General features: G+C 38.2%; 1 protein-coding gene across 1 annotated transcript; it reads left to right on the top strand.

The window, feature by feature from the left end:
- The first annotated feature begins 11 nt into the window (after positions 1-11).
- On the top strand, positions 12-23,137 carry cfdp1 (craniofacial development protein 1). The gene is made up of 7 exons (XM_057348513.1): positions 12-188; positions 701-833; positions 927-1,146; positions 1,824-1,954; positions 2,323-2,448; positions 16,077-16,235; positions 21,186-23,137. Exons 1-7 carry the CDS (start codon positions 122-124, stop codon positions 21,274-21,276), a joined length of 927 nt encoding a protein of 308 aa, XP_057204496.1. The 5' UTR covers positions 12-121; the 3' UTR covers positions 21,277-23,137.
- Positions 23,138-23,820: the final 683 nt, after the last annotated feature.

The following is a 23,820-nucleotide window of genomic DNA, read 5'->3' as shown; positions in this document are numbered from 1 at the left end:
ATATAAAACCATGTTGGAAAGCTCCTAAAGCATTTGCACGCTAGCTATCCGGAGAACCGCCGTTTCTGCTTGTTTTCGGCGTCAGATTTAACTGCTGTTTCAACACAACACTCATATAAATATGAATTATTCAGATTACGACTCGGAGGATTATGCCTCAAATGAGGATGACGATTATGTGCCATCCGGTGAGAGCTTTTAGCAATACAATTTAGCATTGGCTGTGCATCATAATATACAATGTGCAAAGATGCTAAGAGGTTGCTAATTATGGCTACACTATAGTCAAAGTAATTTGTTTATTTATTTATACATCGCAATGTGTAAACACCCAAACTAACGGTGTATTTTTCTTTTGGTTCACATTTCAGAATGATTTGGAAATTATTTTTACAGTGCCAAAAACGTACATGTATAGAACAAAGGCTGTAAAATCAATGTTTTGCTATTAGTTCATAACGAGTAACGTTATTAATAACCTGCTGCTTCGTTAAACAAATATTTAAATATAAGACTGGGAGTGACAACAAGGATGCAACAATAGTGATGTAACTAACCACCAGACACCTACTTATGACCCGGTCCTGCTCTTTTGATATTAGAAGGACAACAGGTTTAATTAAGAATTCGATTTCGGGGCCCTTCTTGTGCTAACATTATCTCATTGTTATAAAAAAGTAAATTTTTTATTTCATGTCAGATGATAATCTGAGTGAGGATGACATAAATGAATGTGAGAAAGAAGATGGTCTGGAGCTTGAAGAACATGATGGGCAGCAGTCAGAACATGTGAAGAAGAAAAAGAAGAATAGCAAAGGTGGAATTCCTATGAGGTAAGATATTTATGGCGTTTAACTAAACAGCTTAATTCAAATGCAAAATTCTAATAAAAATGAGAATTCTCACTTGCTGTTTTTTAAACAAAGAAAAAGAAAGAAAGGAGGTCTCAAAATTGAAGACAGTGAGGGAAGTGCAGTAGACCAGCAGGGAAATGAAGATGAGACAAAAGAAGAATCTGCAGTCAGATCAACACAGAAGAATGAAGAACAGCAGAAGAAGAAATCAGATGATCTTTGGGCAAGCTTTCTGAGTGATGTTGGACCTCGACCTAAAACAGCAGTGTCTCCAAGCACAGACTCTCAACAGGTAAAGAAAATGCTCAAAATATGTTTACATTTGATCAAGTTTTCATATCTGACCAATTCAGTGCTAATAATTTGAATTCTGTAGCTGCATTTTTATTTATCGTATCGACAAACTGTTCAGTTCAGTGTTCATTTTGAACTAGGGCTGTCAAAGTTATTTAGGGCTGTCTAAAGATTTTTACTACTTTGATTATTGTGGACAAAAGACTTCACAATAACAATAGTATTGCAATATCTTGATGGTAAAAATGGTAAAAGTCGTCAAATTCATCTTTATTTAAGGCCTTTTTGTGTCTTCTCTCTTTTATTTTTTTAGTTATTTAAAAATATTATCATTTGTGTAGAATTAACACGATGTTGATTTTAGTATCACTGTTATGGTCGGTACCGTTATGTTGTGACACCACCCCTGTTTTGAACAATGTCAAAATGTTTCAATTTTACAATTCTGTTCACCACTCATACACACTTAAAAATTCAGATCAGAGAGTTTTGTGTTCGTGTTATGTGGTTTATACCTGAAAGTCTTTCTTTGGGCTAATGTTATCATGGTGTTTGGTTTGTGGTTCAGTGTTTATACATTTCCAAGCCTCTCAATCTTTCCTTTCTTCGTTAAACTACCAGCCTTTTTGATTGTCAGTTAGATTAATGTGCACACACTGCTTGTATTTCTCATAGTCCACATCCACAGCCAAAACAGATCAGCCCAGTGAACCCTCCACAGGGTCTGAGCAGCAGGGGGATAAACCCAAAGAATCCACAAAGATCACCATTACCAAGGTGTTTGATTTTGCTGGGGAAGAAGTGCGGTGAGTTAAACTGGCTTTTGTCATTTTTTTCACATGGCCACCAGATGTCAGCAAACATTTACTTTTACACCGTGGATCGGGATTTTCTAAGAAAGCAGCAGTGATTCTTCTAAATACACAATTAAAAAAAATCTGTAAAGCTATACATTGTATTGCATTATAATATTTATATTGTCATGTTCATAATAAAATCAAATTTTGCCTTTTACGATGTAGTCAGTCATTTAACAAATCTATGAAAGATTATCTGACTCAAGCAATCAGTCATGCAATTGATTTCAAGTATGCAGAATGTGATCTATATAAAGATCCGTTTTGTATTTCAGTACATGTTATATGTTTATATATACCATCTCAATGTACCACAGAGTCTCTAAAGAAGTGGATATAAATTCACGGGAGGCCAAGAGCTTTTTGAAGACAGAGGAGACATCACAGGAGAACAGTGAAAAGCAGGGGATATCCTCTGAACCAATGGCCTCTTTTGGATCCAGGTACCACCCCACACCCTCTATCCTGCGTTTCTCTGTTCAGTCTTTTGCAGTGTATGTGAAGGATCATTTACAGCCATTGCGCCAGTTAATTAATGAAACAAAGTGTTTTCTAATGGTTTGGTTTAATGTTTCACTGATACAGATGTGTGTAAGTTATCAAAGCCCGACTGTAATTAATTCTTTGTTATTGATGTTGTTATATTACAGTAATTAGGTGTCATCTCCATAGTTGTCATTGGTGCTGGTAAATAGATAAAGACGTCTGTGTCGCTGTGTTCAGAGCTAGAGGTGATGTGAGACATGTCATTGATCTTTGACAGCTATGATAGCGATAGCGAGCCTTTGATAATTGAATTCCATCTGTGCCTTTAGGGAAAACTAGCGATCGCACAAATATCCTTCAACCTCAGTGCGCACAGATGTGTGTATGTGTGTGTCATTTCCCCCCCAGAGTGCTGAAGAAATAAAAAATTGCATGTATGGGTCTCTTAGGGTCTCTTTAGAGTTCATGTTTGTGTCTGTAACGGAGAGGTTATCATTGTTTTGATCTGCCTTTGGCTTCTTCCTCATATCCATGGCTTTAATTTCAGACCGTCTTCTCTGTCCACTGAGATTGTGAATGTTTGCTGAACAGGAAGTCATAATTTTCCCGTACAGGATACACAGTAAGGGTGTTGGCTTGAACGGCAGGAAAGAAGTTTGAACCCCACCCCTCTCATCCCTTTATTATCCAAACGACACTTTTTTTATATCATACCTTAAAATATGCTACTCACACTTTGCTGCTGCTAACCTATGCCTGTCTGGTTTTGATTCCAGTGGCTTTGACAGCGCACGTGTTTGTCGCTTTAAAGTCTCTGTGACTTTAAACCAGGCCTCTTTATATTCCAGTGGGTGTTACACTTGAGCACAGCAGGGCTCTCGCTTAAACTTTGCACGAGAAAAAATGAGAGCATAAAACATACCTGTCTTCATATTCTCTCCTTACTTTTCCCCTTTAGGCCATTTTTGTGTGATTTGAGGTTGGAGGGCTTGAGTCAGCACTCTGGGTCATATGAAGCCCTCTTTCTCTCTCACACACTTATAGTTTCTCTCTGTTTCTTCACTTAACAGTGTCATACTGTGCCTCAATGCAGAACTGCTGACGATAGTTAAACACGCTCTTTTACCTTCTACGGTTTTGTTCCGTTTCCATACACATGTACATCTGACTGTGTTACTTCTTTGGAAGAAAGATCGGCATCATTACAAACATACTGTGATGATACAGAGTTTTAAATAATCTGTTAGTGTGTATAAGATTTGTTTTACAAACGTGTTTGTGTTCAGCTTGTGTAATGAATAATGTGTACAATAAACTCTCAAATGCATTAGTGTAATAGCACATACATACTCGACTATTAAAGTGATAGTTCGACCAAAAATGATGTCATCATTTACTCATGTCAGACCTGTTTGACTTCTGCAAAACACAAGAGAATATATTTTGAAGAACTTTGGGAATCGAATAACGGCGGCCGGTACCCATTCACTTCTATTGTGTAGACACAAAAACAATGCAAGTCCATGGGTATCGCCTTTGTTCGGTTACCAACAGTTTTGAAATATCTTCTTTTGTGTCCTGCAGAAAAATGAAAGTCATACATGTTAAAAGGGGAGTAAATGATTTTTGGGTGAACTATCCCTTTAACATTTTAGTTGTCAACTGCATTTATTATCACATTTGATTGGTTTTATTGCTGGTTGCAGTCAGCAAAAAGCTCTTTTGTTTCTCTGCCATCCTGAGCACACACACACTTCACCTGGCGTGTCCATCTGTTGATTTTACCCAACAGCCCATTTATGCATGAGCAGGGTCCAGAATTAACACTCGCCATGTGCCAAATATGAGTCGAAATTGGCATGGGCAACTAAATAAAATGTAGTTACTTGCCAGTTGGAGAGTATCTTCATTAGGAATGGGAAAATTACATGGTTTAAATCAAATTGTAAAAATGATACAGGGTTGAATTAAATAATATAGTTGGCATATCGATAATAATATATCATTTAATAAAAACAATGCAAAATATTTAATGCCTATAAGAAATATTTATAGTCGCAGGCAGAAAGTAAATTTTTTTAACCTGTGTGTGAGTTTGCATGCATGTGTAAAGGATAACCGATGACATCATTTGTGCGGACATCACAGACAGATGCAACCTGCACAGAGTAGAGCAGTGTTGTGTAATTTTGTGTCGTCTAAGTGGTATCGATCTATGAAGCGGCTAGATTGACTGTTGCTTGATCTTAGCTGCACCGATGGCCTGATTGATCGTCTGGTGTCTCTGTGGTCTTATCACACAACTTGACTGACACTGAGCTCCATCTTAAGATACACACGCATCTGTTCACACACCTCACGCGTGGTAGTGGCCTCATCAGAGCCTCTTTCTCTTAAAGAAGAGAAGTCTGTCCTCTGTTTTCTTGTTTCTGTTCCGCTTGGCTTTGGTTCAGCTTGCTGTAAGCGAGTAAGTAGCAGTGGTTCTGGGAAACCTGTGTGTATGTGTGTTTAAACTAATGATTTCCACATGTACCAGTCACAGCTCTGCTTTTCTAATTATAGAGCCTCGTCTCCAGGGCCCTAAAAATAGGGCCTCGCTCCCTCCGTTAAAACAGAGCAGTCACACACACCTCACGCTGTGTCTGAGGCTCAGGTCAGGCCGTTTTGTGTGTGTGTGTGTGTGTATGTGCATTCTGTAGTTCAGAAAGGGCAAAAGAGATGCTATTTGTTTGAGAGTTCACTTACACTATAGATTTTTGCTGTTCTTTTATTGTTCGTAAATGAAGTCATTTTTGTTTTAGTTGAAAAAACATGGATTTTAATGGGTAGAGTTGGCATGTAGGAATTATTATTAGCTTCATATAAAAGAAAGTGACAAAGTTAAAGGTGCAATGTGGAGATTTTAGTGGTGATGTTGCGAATTGCAACCAACTGCTCACTCCCCCTCCCCTTCGAAGCACTACGGCAGCTGACAGAGGACAAACATGTCGTCACGTCCTTCTTTGCCGAAGGAGGTAACGTATTTATGAAACGCCCTCTGTAGAGCAGTTTGTCCGTTTAGGGCTAATGTAGAAACAACATGGCTATATATAGATAGAAATAGTTCATTCAAAGGTAATAAAAACATAACGCTTTATTATCTGAAGACATAGTTATGTGTATTATATTGCATTTCCGTCAATAGATAGTCCTAAATATTACATAGAGCACCTTTAAGACAAAAAAAAGAATGTTATTCATGACGTGACTTGGTCACATGAATGTTTCAAAACACAGTACCTAAAGGGAAGCGTTTGAGTTCAAAAGCGAGAACTTTTAACCTCGTCCAGCTGTTTATTCTTTCCTGCAATCTGGGTCTTGATGTTACCCACAGGTCTGCATTGTGTAGTTTGAGTATTAGAGAGTAATAGACCGCAACAGTCTGCCTGGAAGCAAACATCCCATTTGTTTCTTCCATAGGGAATTGTTTTTTAAGAAATAACATTGAACTTTTAAAGACGGCTTTGAGGTTGTTAATTGATGGAATTTGCCTCTGTTGAAGTCTGAGCTATAATGCAACTGTGCTTTACAAATGTGTTAACAGCACAGTTACTGTTTGAGAACTACATTATTCATAGTGCTGCAAAAGAATGGCCCAACCAATCAAAACACACCAAAGACCTCTGAAGAGACTGCCCACTTTTTTTAAGCATTGCGAATAGATTGATTGGTTTGGTTCTCGTCTCAGACCTCTTGAGTCATACATTTTTTAAATCCCTATAAAACAATGAATGTGAAAATACTTCTAAACCAATGCATGTTAAAATACATCAATCTTTTGTGTGTTTTGAGTTTTTTCTTTCCAGCTCTTTAACCTCTGTAATGACGTCACTATGAGCATAGTGAACTTCTGCTGGTTGTGAATGATGTTCACCTCAGGATATTTCTTTAGCACACCTGAAATATCATGTTGCTTGTCTCCTCACAGCTGGATACAGTGTTAGTCAGTCTTCAGTCTAATGAATTCATGTTAACTGAAGTGATGGTTCAATATAAAGACTCCTACTACTGGACACTGCACAGATTTGTGCGCTCTATCTCCCAGTTTATGTTTCTGACAAAACCAGGCCACTCCTCGCTCCCTTCTGGCATATAAAATTGTGCCGTGGCCTGAAAGAGAGCAGGGCGCACGGTTTCCTCTGTATGCCAGTCTAAGTGTGTGCTTCTGCCAAAACAAATGCAAATTGTCCCACGAGGCTTTTATGTTGAATGTGTGATAGCAGACAGACATCTTATGAGGACTTTATCAACACACTGACTGCCTGCACAGACATCCAGTTGGTGTACATTTAAAACTTTTTAGTTGAAGAATTCACCCAAATTTGAACATTTTGTCATCGCTTATGTTCTTCCAGTTTTGGTTCTCACAAAAAGCTATCGTATGGTTTCAGAAAACTTGGTAATGGAGTCATATATTACTTTCATAGTTATTTGTTTTTCAATCCAGATGTGTTCCGTGAAAAAGTGAAATATTGACAGACTTTTTATGTTTGAGTGAACAATTTCTTCAAAATCTCCTTGAAGTTTTTGAGCAGCAGACGTGACCTACAATCAAACTTCAGCTGTGAATGCAGAATGACGCATGAAATATTAAAAGTGTTTACATCAATATTCGAAGCAGTGCTGAAAGATCTCGTTTTTGGGAATTCACCACAGACACTTTTAAAACGTCAAATCAGCCCTGGCTGTTTAGACACTTCACCACCCCTGTATCTCCAAGTCTCCTCAGAGCTCCATCAGCCTCTATTCAGCCTGTCAAAGAGACACAACTAGACCACTTCAGTCCTCGTCTTCAAACACCAGGGTTTGCGAAGACTCCTCTGCTTGTAACAGGAAGCGCATTACCGTCCTCACGGACGTGCAGCTGTGGAGGCGGTGAATAGTCTGCATGTTGAAGAGGAAAGTGGGGTGATGTTCTTCGGTCGGATATTGTAAGAACAGATGGGAAAAGTCAAGCCTCTTATGTTTGGGGCCACTCCAGACCTTTCCAAAGAGTCTCTCTGTACCATGCCCTGCCAGTTTCTCTTGATATACAAAGAGAAAACCCTTTCAGGAAGGAAATTAGCCCTGTTAGACTCGAAATGGCTGGAAGTGATTATGGTAACTCGCTCTTATCGGTTATGCAGATATAATGCGACCGTAGTTAGCTAAGGGAAGCTTTACGGATTTGTGTATCAACTTCCATACCGGCCCTTCTCACAAAGTATGCCGATATAAAGTTGTTAAATGAATTGAATGAGGACTGAAGCAATATGGGCTGAGGAAAGATGAAAAAGGAGAGCAGGGAGCATGTAATGGCTCTCAGGATGGGAAATTTGCTGACAGTTGGGAACTGGGACGCTTGAAAGGTGAACAAAGTGTGACAGGCCAGTGCTCTTCAAGCGGAGACAGACGAGTGACATCTACGCACACACATATTACTGACTTAATCAGAAATCGTTGTTGTGTCATAACTGTATTTGTAGATTTGATTAGTGGTGCTTGGTTAGAAACACAGTATTAGCCTAGAACAGCACACCCATAGACCTCCAAGTTTCCATCTGATGACCGTCGTATAGCACACAACTGAAAGGTCCTTAAAGGTCCAGTGTATGAAATTTAGCAGCATCTAGTGGTGAGGTTGCGAATTGCAACCAACGGCTTACTCCACCCCTCCCTTTCGGAGCACTACTGTGGGTGACACAGGGCTTTGATGTCGTCACGTTTTGCTTCTTTGCCGAAGGAGATAACGTATTTACGAAACGCACTAGAGCAGTTTGTCCGTTTAGTGCTACTGTAGGAACAACATTGTGAAGTCCATGCATGGGGACCCGCAGTGCATGTAGATAAAAATAGTTCATTCTAAGGTAATTAAAATATAACGTTTCATTATGTAAGTTCCTTATACACCTCTGAACACATAGTTCTGTATATCCAAAAAATGACACACAGCACCTTTAATTGAAGTTTTACTCTTTGCACTGTTTTCTATTGCTTTTGTCCATTTTTATCGGTTTGCTTTTTTCTTTCTGAAAACATGTAAGCACTTTTGTTACGTTCTAGGTTTTATTAGAAAACATCATTACTGTAGGAGCATGCAGACTGATAATTTTGCCTAAGAAGTGTGTGAGGCTGCTGCTTAAGTAAATGGCTGTCGTCTTCAGAATCCTCAGATCAGTGTGTTTTGTTTAAACCGTGGCCCTGCATTTCCTGCTTTCCAGTTTTATGGTGTCTGTTCCACGTCTTGTCTGAGACACGAGTACATATACTGTATACACATGACAAGACACACAGAGTAGAAAGACCTATTTCCCAAAGGCCTGAGGCACAATAGTGGTCATGTGTGCATAAACTCTCTGAAACCTACAAATTTCCACACATGTTTTTCAGACAGTTACCTCAGCAATTTAAAAACATGCAAATACAAAACTTTTGTGTGTGTTGGGGATATAAGGTTTTATCTCCTCACATGTCATCTTTTCCCTGTAGAGCTCTGTTGAATTGTTTGGGTTTAAACACTTTGTCCATCTGTGCTGAAAATATCTGAATTCTTGTGTTAGAGGACGAGTGGAGGACAGGAGTGGGTTCGTAATGAGGACATACTGTACAGTACGTAGTATTTGTTACCACAGAGAATTGTAATCCTAGTTTGCATGTTTTACACCATTAATACTTGGCATTATTGGTCAATTATCGAGCGTTCTGTAAACTGTTTGTAAACTCTGGCGAAACATTTCTTAGTAGCGTAATTGTATAGTTAATAGCATTGATTGGGTAAACACATGGACCTGTTTAATATCTTCATGTGTGTTTGTGTCAGTGACAGACACAAATCACAGATTAGGGACTTTTTTAATGTGTCCAGGTGGCTGATCACAGGGTCCAGGAGCCCCGAGTGTTAAAGGTCTTTGAACTCTAGGTTTTAACGCTGAAGGTGTGTTTATGTATGTTCGTTAGTCATCCATGAGCAGATGGCTACGTATTGTTCTCAGGATGTAAATCTGTCATTTATCCTATTAGGGGTGGTGACGCTCAAAGCTTCATATTCCAAATTGAACAGGTCTTTTGAAGATCAAACAAAAGGAAAGTATAGGATTTGAAATGAAGGGGGGTGGATAGGTCAGGTAGGATATCATATTTAAGATGAAAACACAGTTAACCAGAAGGTGGGAACCTGAGGTGACCGGCAACAATTTATTTGTGTGTGACCTTGCAAATGATAGTGTGCAGTTTACATTAAAGTTGCATGTGTTGCATGTTGGTTCTTTTTACAAATTAGTAAATGTATTGGCTTAAATCGTGCATAGAATCATTTCTAATATTTCTTGCACTGGAGCATAACATTTATGAGTTATATTATTTGTCTTTGTGTTATTTATTGAGCAGGAATTGCCAAATAAATGAAACTCAGTGCTTGTTGGATGTTAAGCTTCTAAAAAGATTAGCTGACAAATACATGCTTAAGTAACTATACTTTTAGTCTTCAAACAAATACAATAATGGGAAAACTGCTGACAGCAGGCCATTTGAAGTCTGGAAGTAACTGTCTGGAAATGTATTGTTAAATGCTTTGAATTTGTTACAAATGTGCTGCTTTGATCACTGTTGTAGCGCTGCTTTTAACTGAATCAATCAAGACGCGAAACGCCTCTGAAAGGAATTTTGCGATCTTACAGTCACAAACAGTTATAGCCACACATTAAAACACTTTAAATAAATCTTTAAAGCACCACTGGTAAAATAAATAAAGCTTTAAATAGCTCTGAAAAAGTAAATCATTTGTGGTCAAGATTGTCTAGTTGTCTTTTGGAATTGAGCTGTTTTTCTATTTTTACATCAAATTTGCTTTCTTTGCAAATTTGCAAGAAACTTGTTATTGATCTAACGTCAAGCGTTTTTGTTTGATTTACATCAGTTAGATAGTGTGTTAGTTAATAAATAAATTCAAAAAGTTCATGTTATTAAATCGGTGGGATATCTTTCCGATCCCAACGTCTGGTCATTTGGTTTTACTTTCTCCTAAAATTATTTTTAAATTCTCATTTGGCACTTGGCGAGTGGTGTTATTTAACCCCTTGTGTCATAGTTAGTAGTATTTTGTTTTTGTGTAAACTGTATATGCTTAAAACATTAGTACACTGCAAAAATGTGTTGTTGTCTTACATTTTTAGGTATAATCAAATCAGCTTTACAAGCCTTTTTAACATTGTTTCACACCTTGATTAGTGATGAATTGTTGTCACTCATAAAAAGTATAAATGCATAATAAATGCATATTAAAATGGTTTTAAGTTCAAGTAATGTTAAACCAATGATGCCATGACTAATTAAACACATTTTTTACGCTGTATGCAACTTCCCTTGTCTGTCTAAATGTGTGTACACCGCCACAGCTCCATCAGCATTTTAGGGGTGTTATGTAAGCCGGCCACCCATCCTCTGGATGTTTCTCCAGCTTCGGCTTGTCGTTCAGAATGTGGGTCATGAGCCTGTTCTGTCCTGAGATTGGGGTCTCATAGTGGATGTGCTGCTGGTTTATAGCTCCACTGCACAGGTCTTCCTCTGCACTCACTCGTAAATAACTGCAAATAACTAGGCCAGCGTCCGCCTCTCAGGCAAGAACAGACCATCAAATGAGTCTGAGCAGCCAGGCTACTGAGATAATATAGATCAAACATCCAGGGTCAGCTGGTGTCCATCTCCCATGATGCCCTGTTATGTCCTCTCTTATGATGTCACAAAGGCTGTAATTACAAAGAGTGGATATAAGGCGACTTGTCAGCTAAATATGAGACGATTCTGAGTTTACGAGCCTCTTGGTGAACTTAGATGACATAAACAGATATAATAAGGTGCAGGAATTCACTTCCTGCCTTGGATAGAGCGAGAATAAGATGTTTCAGGGGTTTTCCTCCCCCTTCACAGAACGCCTGGACATAGTGGCCCTGTGTGTGCCTTTAGCTGAGACACTAACAAGATTTTGGTCATGGGACAAGTCTGACTGCTGATAAACACAACTGAGGTTGCGGATATTATGGCTTATTATTCTGCTCTCTGGATTGTGTCATGCAACCCCACATTACGGTTACCTACAGTGTGAATTATTATTATGAACACAAATTAGGGCACTAGCAAAGGCTCCACTAAATATTAGGACACGTAATTTGCTATATGATTATAGGTTTGTGCATTAAAAAAACATAATAATTTACAGTGTTGCTGTGTAATACACTATATTGCAAGTAACTATCTTATAGCTTTTAAAAAGTTCATAGTTTGTTCATAATCATACTGCTATTCAGACAATGGAAAAATGTAATAAAGCACAACATTTGTATTCAGTAAAGAAGGGCACAAAATGCTTACAGTATAAATGGTAATGCTTTACATTTGCAGAACAAAAAATCAGATATTGCGGGAGTCTTTTAACATCTTTCTTCCTCTGTAGCTACTCTAATACTTAGTTTGTAGGATTTTTATCTGTTGGGCACAGCAGGGATTAAAGATAATTGCAAACAAAATCTCTTTTACAGATAGGCAAAATAATAGATTTACACGACACTTATCTTCTGATGACATTGCTTTCAAGTAAATATAGTAAGCAGGTGATGCTCGCTAGTCTTTATAGTGCATGTGAGTAATGTTTAGGGAGTTAAGATTTTTTAGTGTACTCTATCGATTTTGACAGTGAGACTGCTCTAAAAATGGCTTGCTTACTGAACCGTGTACTTTTTACTGATCTAAGAAGCTGATTCTGTTTAATGTTTGTTTAAGTGGTTCAGCACAAAACAGGTGTCTATATTGCAATGTACCTCATTTAATTTGCTTGTGAAGTGCGTATCTGTTACATCATTAGCATCCTCTCTCTTTGAAAACTGTGGGTGAGGCCGATACCTCTGGCTGGATACAGTCACCTTGGCTCTGTGTTGAACATTCTGCCCCATCTTTTGGCACAGGAGTTGGCTCCAGGCCTAGTGTTCCCAGAGGTGGGTAGTAACGCGCTACATTTACTTCGTTACATTTACTTGAGTAACATTTTGGAAAATATGTACTTTTTAAGTAAAATTCAAAGTGTGTACTTTTACTCTTACTTGAGTATATTTCTAATAGAAAATCTGTACTTTTACTTAGTTACATTGCGTGACGTTCCTTCGTTCCTTCATTTTAAATGTTGCGTTGTTTATTTCAAGGTTGTCGTCTCTTTTTACGGGCATTCCCGAGTGATCGATTCTTTTGAGTCGATTCTTTTGAAAGCATTAATTGAACAATGGGCAAAACCATTTGAATAGGCTAATGAATCAGTTCAAATGATTTGTTCAGTTCGCAGCACGATCTGAATCATCTGAAGCAGGATTACTCACTCCTCGTAGCGCGAAATTTAAGAACACGCAGAACACAAAGAGCGTTGGATGAAGTGGATATTAATCTATATCTATACAATCAAAACTGCAAATGTGTCATATTGTTTGCCAGCAATGATAAATGCCCGCCATATGCGCGCACCCGCGCGACCTGTTCGTCAGACACAGCAACATGCGCGTTACCTGTCAGACACAGAGACGTGGGCTTGCAGAAATATACATTTGAAGAACAGAAGGAAGAAAACTTGTTGATGGGCGTGTGGTTCACTGTTTACTGTTTGTTTACAAGTAAGAGCGTTTCACAACACACACGTGACACAACACGAGAAAACATGAGCTTTGTTCAAAAATGTGTATTTCATTTAAGAGAGCACTGCAGATGTTCTAGATCATCTTAGGAAATGCTCTGAGTTTAGTTCATGCTTTAGTTTGACATGGTCTATTATTCTAAATAAGTTGTGTAAACTACATTGACATCAGGACTAGATGAAATTTACAGAAATGCTTGTCTCTTCTGTGTTTGTCTATTCTTTAGTCTCTCTAGTATATTGCAAAGATATCTGCTTATGATAATTAAAAATATTGATTAAAATGTAATATTAAAATATTGGCGTTAATATTAATTTTATGTAGTAGGCCTATATAATCAGATACAAAGTAACTAAGTAACTAGCTACTTGAGTAGTTTTTTCATTGCATACTTTTTTACTTTTACTCAAGTAATTTTTAAACTAGTGACTTTTACTTGAGTAACAATTTCTCTAGTTACTTGTACTTTTACTTGAGTAAAGATTTTGGCTACTCTACCCACCTCTGAGTGTTCCTCAGTCATATCGATACTGTCGCATGGCACACGGGATTGACTATAAGTTAAACCCTGATTGTATATTGATTCCCTGTCAGGATAGGTTTAAACCGTCTTCCTGTTTATATGTGTGTATATACTGTATACTGCTTCTGTTGACTAAGCTGTAGGTAACACGTTCCTGTGTCCTTTGTTGATTTTTTAATCGGTCCACAGACCACATTGAGTCAGTGTAATGCAGGCACTGCCTGAGGATTCTGTAGTGTGGCAACTTTTATTAAAGCAAAGGCGTTTTGGATGTTATAAGTCAAAATATGGACAGATCTTAAAGTCGTACTGGTGTGAGCCATCAATACGGTAATCATATTCGCTCAGATATGATGGTATATTTTTGCTAGCTTGCGTAGTATGTACTATCAAATATGTTTGTGAATGCAGTTATAACAGTGAGAATAGGATTAAAATATTGGCCTTTGCTATTATAGATTTTTATGTTATGCTGTATTTTGTACCTCAGTATTATTGGTGTTTGTGTGGGGAGGAGTTGTCTGGCCAGATAGTGGTCTGCTCCCGTGAAACAGCTGGCACAAAGCTGTTTGTAATCATGGGCTACATGTGACATGTTGCCCTGTACAGATGTGTCTGTGTACATACACATCTGTGTAAAACTGACTGCTTTCAAAGTCCTTCCTACTTTTTAAATACACACATAGTATTTTCTGGTGGCATTTGTATTCCCACGAGTTTAAGGGATAGTTCACTCAAAAATGTATATTCTTTTGCTCGTTATTCAGCCTTACATCTTTGACTTTTTTTCTGCAGAACACAAAAGAAGATATTTTAAGGAATGTTGGTGTCACAACAATGTGGGTCCCTATTGACTTCCATTCTATGAACACAAGACCACAAAGACCATTCTCAAAATATTGTCTTTTGTTTCAAACAGAGAACCTGCATATTTAAAATCCATCTTCCATTCTGCTTTTCTTTTTTTCTCCTCTCCATCAATCATTCTTTCCCATCTCCTTTTTCAATGATGTTGACAGCATTAGCACAGATGGCAGATGCATTTTCAAAGACCTTTGGACATTAGCCTTGTGTGTCTGTTTGTAGGTTGCCTCTTTTTATTTGTATGTACGCTTGTATAAGTCATGCTAAATCGACTTTATTACTGTGAGGTAATTGTAACTTGCAGTTCATTAAGAAATTAATGAAGTCTTTTTACCCTGCAGTGAAGTAATACAGTTTCACAGCGTTCATTTTACTTTCAGTTGAAGCGAGACGAGGCATTAAAATCAAAATTTATTTGAAGAATTTTTAATGACGTGATGCTCGGTTTGGGTTGTTTTCTGTATTTAAATTTTGTATGACAATGACATCCGCTTCTGCTCTCTGCCATTTTCCATTCCTCAAACATTAATTTCTTTGTCCTGAAAACGATTGTTCTTTTCACCTGTACACAACAATTTTCCTTCTCGTTCCTCATGGCAGACTTTCTCCTAAAACTCGCCTGAGCATGAAACCATCTGTCCTTGGGCATCCCATAATGCACTACTGTCCTACTGCCGCCCCGTCTATTCCCCCTGCAGACCCTCACTCCACTCGGCACCCATGTATGAGGGAGAACCCCTGGTCTGGAGTCTTGCCTCCTCCATTCCACAGATCGTTTAACATTTCATTACAGCAGCCAAGCGCAACCTCTGTGTTAAGATGACTTTGGTATCGGTCAAACTGTGCATCTTTTTTTTTACAGCAGCACATTGCAGGAGATGCAGATGTACCAGTTGCAATACTGTCAGCATCAGCCTCCACTTACATTCTTCGTTCCACATTTCTCAGTTATTATTTGTAGCTAACTAATATGTCATACAATTTATTTTTAAACTGTATAAAGCTTGTGGTTATGGCAGATTTAGAATTTTTTTAAACACTTTTTTAAATGGCAGAAATGTTATAATGTTGTCAGTGTGTCCTGTTGTTTTATATTTCGTTATTTGTAAGCTTTCGTGAATTGTTTTTATGCAGACAAACAAATACACAAAGCATAACATTGTAATCATAAACTAAAACATTTATAGTTAACAAATAGAAAAACAAATAGTTAACAAATTGTGGTGAATAAAATGTTTTACGGTTACTCAGCTGCTACTAAAATTCAGTGGAAACAAATTTGTTTGCTGGATTATTTCTCTTTTGGTTCTTCATCCTGCGTTTTTCTTTCCAAATATTCTCATCCATATTATCGGTTTCCAAAAAGACTAAATTCCACCTAAAATGTTACTGGAGCCTTTTGTCTCTTAAAAAACAAACGTGAATCCCCTCTTGGTTAAATCATTTATTTATAATATGTGACAGTCCTGACCCAAGATGAGTTTTATGATGTTGATGTTTTTCCCTCTAGTGTGAAGAGGCCAGCAGGCATGGGCAGCATCCTAAATCGCATTGGGTCCAAAAAGCAGAAGATGAGCACTTTGGAGAAGTCTAAGATGGACTGGGATGCCTTTAAATCAGAAGAGGGCATTGCAGACGAGCTGGCCATCCATAATCGAGGCAAAGAAGGGTATGTTTCAGCCTCATTAGTGACCCAGAAAAACCCATCATATCATATTATCTCCCATTAGTGTCTCGCACTAGCTTTAGAGGTTTTCATCTGAGCTGAATAAACATCATTAAGTGTACCAAGTGCCTAAAGCAGCAGCCTGCTGAAAAATTGTATTTTAGCACAATTTTGATTATACGTTAGAAATGGATCATTAAGTTCACCGAACAGTGAAATGAATGTGTATGTAGTAAAATCATATGCTTTACGAACATTTGATAAACGTAAGGCTTATGGTTTGACCAGAAATTTGTAGATTTTCATCAGAAAGCTACAAATTTCCATAGATTTAAAACGTGTAAGTCAACTTATTTTACACGTCCCTTATGTGTTTCTTTGTCTAGAGCAGTCTATGCTGTACTGTACAGGCTGTATATAGGCAGATTTTTTTCCGGTCAATTTTGATCAGAAATTTTGAGACTCTCCCTTACTAGACCTATTTAGAATGTCTGAAAGACTCGCTGATTGTATCCCTCTTTACAAAGGGCAGACATTTAAATGAAGAGGTCTCTAAGACCTGACCGAGAAGAACCCCTCCAGACTGATTTGGGTTCAGTCTGTTGCTCACTGTGCAGATAAATGCAGTGGGAGCTAAGCCAATGGCCACTTCATTTAAAGCGCTTATCTTGGCCTTGATGGCTATCTTGCAGCAGGAGGTCAGGAAGAGAAAAACAACTTCAGCTTCACTCAGAAGGTGATACTGCAAACCTGAACTGAACAGAAACCATGGTCATTAACAGTTTCATCTGGTGTTTACAGGAAAAAGTATTCTTTATGAAACAATGGACATTCAGTATGCAATGTTGACTTCCCACTTTTATTGAAACAAATTGATCTTGGTTCAAGCTTACCACTATTTTTTTAATCCGATTATAAATGCTAAATAATATGTGGTGTAGGATAAGTTAAAAATAACACGTTTAGTGAAGGGCTTACCAATGGAGCTGTGGGGTTTGGAAGAACCGTTTTCGAGAACCGAACATTACCATGCTGCCTATAGATGTTTTTGTGATAACATCTAGTATGTTTAAGAGGCTTTTGAACTACTGTTGTAAGCACACTAAACCTGCTGTTCTAAGCACTTCACAGATTCGCTTTTATATGTATCTTCATAGTTTGTGTGCCCCTCATCGACCAATCAGAAGCGTGTGGGCAGACACCTGCAGTGTAAGGCCATATACTCAACACCCACATCTCTCCTACACACTCGCACGCATGCAGAACTTCAACACGCCATTGCGAACAAAACATCGAATAAAGCCCCAAGTACCTGTTCGACAGAAAAACAGCCCTTTACCTAGCCACCTGCCTCATCTCTTCTCCATTTTGAGTTCCTTCATAATATTAATAGGAAAGAAACTCATTTTATAAATGCAAATTAGAGATGGCATTCTAATCCTCGCTTCCCTAGGATTAAGTAATGTGGCTTTCGAGAGAAGTTTTGCGTTTAATTATAAACTGATTTAAGGAAGATCCCCCTGTATTGATCTCCGCTCTCAAATGAATGTTTAATACCTTACTCTGACAACCTAAAAGATTTGCTTCTAGAGTTTAAGTACTTCTTGAGATGAATGGGAGTGCATTGTGAGGGACTATACACTTTATAGAGGCTTTCTGTACATAGGGAGCTAATTTCTCGCTCGGTAGGATGCACAAAACCAGCATGTCCTTAGGGTTGCCGCCACAACCCGAAATAGAGGGTTTTATCTGGCAAATTACAACATTATGTTACAAATTATTATGTTTAAGGGATTGAAAATAAAGTCTATAGATTAAGTATACTTACCCTGTCAGGACTGACCTTAGTACCAGTAATCTACAGATCAGTTTTTAGACTTCAAGAGCAAAAGAATTAAACAAGACCATAATTAAGAGCTGCGCACACATAGTTTACATGTCTGCTCTAAATACACAATTACATTTTGTTCATAGTAGTGAGTTTTGGTGGAAGTTAAATATTTTGGCAGGGAATCGGTCGTTTCTCTTCTGGCTTTTTGTGAACGTGTGCTGATTGGTTGGTTTCTAAAGGTGAATAAAAGGGGGTCACTTGGGTTGCGTGCCACAGCTGCTGTGACTGTGGTTTATCTGGGTAGTACATGGGGTTTGTTGTTTACTTGCTCTCCTTTGGCTTCCAAATCCCCTGTCGCCTTAGTTACCCAGACTACATAGGGGCTCCGAGCTGACATTCCTCTGGGGAAAAGCAATGCCACAATTTTGCGACGTTACCCCAGTCCCAAGATGCATTTGAGACGGGAGATGAGGGAGGAGCACAAACCTTGCGTGTTGTCCCGAGTGGATGGTAATGTAGAATGACATCATCTCTGCATCTTATGTCCATCCTGTTTAACTCCCTCTCTAGACATTGCTGAGACAAATCCAACTGCATGTTCAGCACAGAGCAAAGCTTCATCGCCATGTGGATGAAGAGAGCCGTGTTTGTTCTCCAGCAGACGGTTGTAGAGAGTGGAAATGTTACTAAATTAAAATCCTGACCTGGGGGTTTAAAAAAAGCTCCTGCGACAGACAAAATTATGGTTTGCCAATGTTTCCATATTTCGGTATCGTTGAGAGGCATGTGGTTTAGGAGAAGAGCTGCTGAAGGGTGTGGAGGACGTGTAGACCAGACATGCTAGCTGGAGTAGTAGACTGGTGTGCCATATACTATAGGCTCACAGGACTCTCAGGGCTGTTTTCAGTGTGATGATGATACTTGAGTTTTTTTTTTTTTGTGGAATGATGTAAATGCAGACAGATCTGTCAGAGCTCTCCTCCAGTCCCAGGAGGTAAACGGTTGATTGGATATCGAAGCTTCCAGTGCATCCTGGGATTGAGAAACTGGGGAAAGTGCCTCCCTGCTGGGATTTAGGGTGAGCCGTGAGACAGATTGTGCTCTTCAAACACTTGGTTAGTAGAGTAGGAAGCATGAAGTTTCTGTCAGTGTCTATTGAATTAAATTAGTGAACCCAAAGACTGAACAATGGGCCGCAATGTGAGAATCTTTTTTAAATGTGCGAAAAATGTATGCAACTCTGGACAGGACATAAATGTTGTGATATTGCAGAATCTTATCGAAACGATGCCACAGCCAATGCGTGCCGTAATCAAAAATGAGAGTGTGTAACTTTTTTTTGGATGGGCAGTGCATCTTCTTTTTTGTTCTGCAAAAGAAAGAAAGTCATACAGGTTTGAAATGACAAGAGGGTGAGTAAATGATGACCGAATTTTCATTTTTGGGTGAACTGCTCTTTTAAAGTCACCGTACGATGATGCCATAGACTATCCATTTGTGGTTTGCCAAAGGAACCATTTATTCAAAGGTTATTAAAGGAATCATTTCTTTCTTACCTTTTTATAATCTAAATAACCTTTTTTTGTGAATCAGGTTTTTATGGAACCATACAGCCAAAATATTGTTTAGCACCTTAAGACTGCACAGCTACAAATAAAAACACAAGACAGGGAGGATAAACAATGTTCAACATAAATTAAATTATTGTTTTTGGTTAGGGCTGCTCAATTATGAACAAAAATCATAATCACAATTATTTTGGCCAATATTGAGATCACAAATATTTAACATTGTTTACTCACTGACCTGAAACAACATAAAAAATAAATTAAAAACTTGCCTTTTTAATTGAATTTTATTGAATAACAAATCGAAATATGTACGTATATCTCTGCAAAATGGAATGCAGCACAATAATCGTTTCACCTTGATCATCGTTTAAATTTGATGATTACGATTAATTACGATTAACTGCACAGCCCTACTTTTGGTGTAATTCTTAAAATGACCTAAAAATGACCCATTTATACTCACTGTGTTTGCATCAGATTGTGTTTGTATGTGTGTGCTTGTTTGAAGTCCTAATGGGATCTCTCTGTGAGGAAACAAGACACAGGCAATCAGTTTTTGCTCTCTGTCTGTCTTTTCATCATTGACCGGCGTAATTTGATATCTAATAAAATCTTCAGTCTCTGTTCTGTAGCCTCGGATGGCAGCTGCTTTTCTGGTTTTGTTCGTGTGCACATTGCTCTCCACAACAATTCATTTAGACTTCAGGCTTTCTGTACGAGATGCCCTTCTGCTGGTCATCAGCCAGCTTCCCTTACCTGAACCCAGATTGTAGCTATTACGATAAAAACCACAGACATCAGATGATGTCAACCTGAAAGGGTTATTACATTTCCACCTTTAGCTTGTGTACCAGCAAGTCTTTATAATGACAATAAACAGCAAGACTGAATACATGGACCTCTGAAGCTCATGCTAAATCGTACGGATCTTCTTTACGCAGGTTCGGAATCGCAGTGGAAAATAAATGCAGAATGTCTGAAGAGACAAGAATGTGTGTGAAGTCACTTGAGAACCTTGAAAGTGGTGACATTAGCTAACACCCCGCTGTCCTGCTTGCTGTTGTCATGCTGTTTTCAAGACACAGAGGAAAAATTGCATTAGTAGCACTGGAGAAAGCTTTGGAATAGGGAAACGGGAGACGTGGCGTGCTGTAACACCGACTGCATGCATAGAATATCATTCTTATGCTATTGAACTCACTCTGACACTACAAAAATGAGTAAGACTCAGTGTTTGTGTCAATGCCATTCTTTCCCTGGGATTGTTTGTTTGTGCTCATACAATGGTGCTTTCTTGAAGACGCCACGGAATGTTTTGTGTTCCTTTATAAGTGCACATTACCCAGCATCCTCTCTGTCCCTGCTGTGTGCCGTGGTTGTTCTAGTTTTGAAAACGTCACTAGTTTTCGTTTTGTTTTTCCCTTTTGCAGTGTAGTTCTTATTTGTCAGATTCATCACATGACTCCCACTTATATTCTTGTTTACAAAATGAGGTCACTTGCTAGTTTTCCTTATTATAACACAAGCTTGCTCTACGATGTGTTTCTGCAGATACGTGGAGAGAAAGAACTTCCTGGAGCGAGTTGACCACAGGCAGTTTGAGCGGGAGAAGAATGTGCGTCTGAGCAACATGAAGCAATGACAACAGGAGAGAGAAGATACACAGATCCATTTCAACACGGACTGTCTCACCTTAACACACGTTCTGCATACATGCTCGGTTTCTTTATTCATATAAACTGAATTCCTCCTGGCATAATGAGACAAAATGCTGCTCTGCCATAACAATCTCTTGGACATTTTGATCAAACAACATTTGTATCTTCTCTTTTTTACTTTCTGTGGACCTGAGAAACCCTCATCATCTGTCATTGATAATGACGTGAGTTCACCTGTGTAAATTTGGCTTTCTTCCTTTGTCCTCATCTATGTGGTTTTCATTAGGTCTTTTTCGATATAAAAATATGTTTATGTTTTCCTTTCTTCTGTCCCACCTGGACATCGACAGAGAATAACATTAATGTGCATGGGTGTGTTGAAAGCATCATGGAGGCTTAAAAGAGAGAGTTCACCCAAAAATGAAAATTCTGCCATTGTTTTCTCACCCTCTTGTCATTTCAAACCTGTATGACTTTCTTTCTTCTGCAGAACACGAAAGACGATATTTAAACAAGAATGTTTGCAACCGAACAGTGGTGGTACCCATTTACTTTTTTTGTATGGGCAAAAAAACAATGCAAGTCAATGGGTATTGCAGGTTACCAACATTCTTCAAAATATCTTCTTTTGTGTGTCATACAGGTTTGAAATGAGAAGAGGGTGAATAAACAATAACAAAATTTTCCTTTTTGGGTGAACCATCCCTTTAAAACTAAATTCATAAATCACATTATTATTCTGACATTTTGCGGCTCCAGCGCTCACTTGATTCAAAAAACGTCAGGGATTTGTCGTTTGCTGTCTAAACGGAAGCATTCTTGGATATTGTTCATTTGATTGTAACATTGAAGGGTGACTTTGTTTTATTTTATCGTGTATACGTACTACTGTACGTCTGGGACAGTTTATTTTGGCAAGACTTGTTGTATGATAATTACCCCTCTGTTATTTTAAACAATGTGTTTCAATGTTTGACAGAAATAAATCAACTAATTTGGTTTGAATACTTTCTTTTTAAATGAGCTGTGTCTGGCTGTTAATTACTTTGACGGGCTAATTAATGGCTCCACCTCGTCCCTAATGGTTGACTCCCGTACCCTCATCCCTTTATTCCAGCTTGTGCCCCTTAATGCCTTTCCCACCACTAAGCTTTTACCACACACCACTGCTTGACTTCGAATACCATGTGAAGCAGGGTTTTAAAGCTCTTCCTGACGATTTGTTCAGAAGTGGTTTGAAAACCGCTGAGTTTTAACACTTTCAAAATATTAATGTACAAGATGTTTTACAATGTTTAATATTAATTCATATTTAAAAAGTTGTTTATATGTTAAGTATGTTTATACAGCCGCAGAAAAAATTAAGAGTCCGTTTCAAAATTGTTTTCAGTTTTTCTGAAATTGCTATTTATAGATATGCGTTTAGGTGAAATTGTCATTTGTTTAATTCTGTAAACGACTAACAATATTTTCCCCAAATTTTAAATTAAGATATTGTTTGTATTCGCATTTATTTGCAGAAAATGAAAACTGGAGAAACAGGTCAAAGGATGCTCGTTTTTTCCAGACTTCAAATACTGCAAAGAAAACAAGTTCATATTCATTTTTAAGCAATGCAACAGTAATATTGTACATGTGTTTAGAAAAAGTTCAAAAAGTATTTTTTTATGTGATGACCTCGATTTTTTTTTATCACAGTTTTCATGTGTGTTGTCATGCTGTCAGTCTTTCACATTGCTGTTGGATGACTTTGTCACTCCTGAGGTTTGATTTTGTTGAAATTCAACAGACACTGAACTGGAATGGCCACAATACATCTAGAAATCCTGATTAAAGGAAATTTGGAATGGTCTCTTAATTTTTTACATGGCTGTGCGTTTAATATTGAAATGCTTGATTTAAATATTATTTGTACACTTCTAATTAGCTTGCACATTTATCATTTATGGCCGTATCAAAAACTGCAAGTTATACGCCGAAGTTTGTTACATTTCTAGTCCTAGTATGAGCAACGATACTTGCAAATATATTGACACGGAACACTAATGCTGTCAACAACGTTTGCTGTATAATTTGATGTATATCTGAAATTAATTTGCAGCGCTGGGTTGTGTAAATCTGTGCTTTGTGTTTTGATAGCAGGGGCGATTGTGGGAACATGTTCATTCTTTCACTTGAAGATAATAGTCGTGTTTACAGTATTCAATCTTCCCTCTATCTGTGTATGAGCCTCTACAGACACGAACTTAGTTTACTGTCATTTCCTGTTGCCCACCAACAATTTAGAAGGAAGTTTTGTGCATTCCTCACATCTCTGCACATTTTTTTAATGACTGGCCTTCACAGAAGTCCCCTGCCGCTTTGCAGCAAACCTGCATGCTTCAAATGGAGATGGGTAGGTGTGCTGTGCTCCAGTGTTTGCCTGCATCGGTGCTTTGTGGGCATCAGGCTCTGCAGGTGGGAATTTGAATAGCACTGGAATAATTCCCTCACTTAATCGATGTTCTCAATTCTGTGTTTTGTGGTTT

The sequence above is a fragment of the Triplophysa rosa genome, linkage group LG12 (genome assembly GCF_024868665.1).
Source record: "Triplophysa rosa linkage group LG12, Trosa_1v2, whole genome shotgun sequence".
Lineage (NCBI taxonomy): Eukaryota > Metazoa > Chordata > Actinopteri > Cypriniformes > Nemacheilidae > Triplophysa > Triplophysa rosa.
Note: the sequence above shows the minus strand (reverse complement) of the source record. Positions and strands in the feature narration are given on the sequence as shown.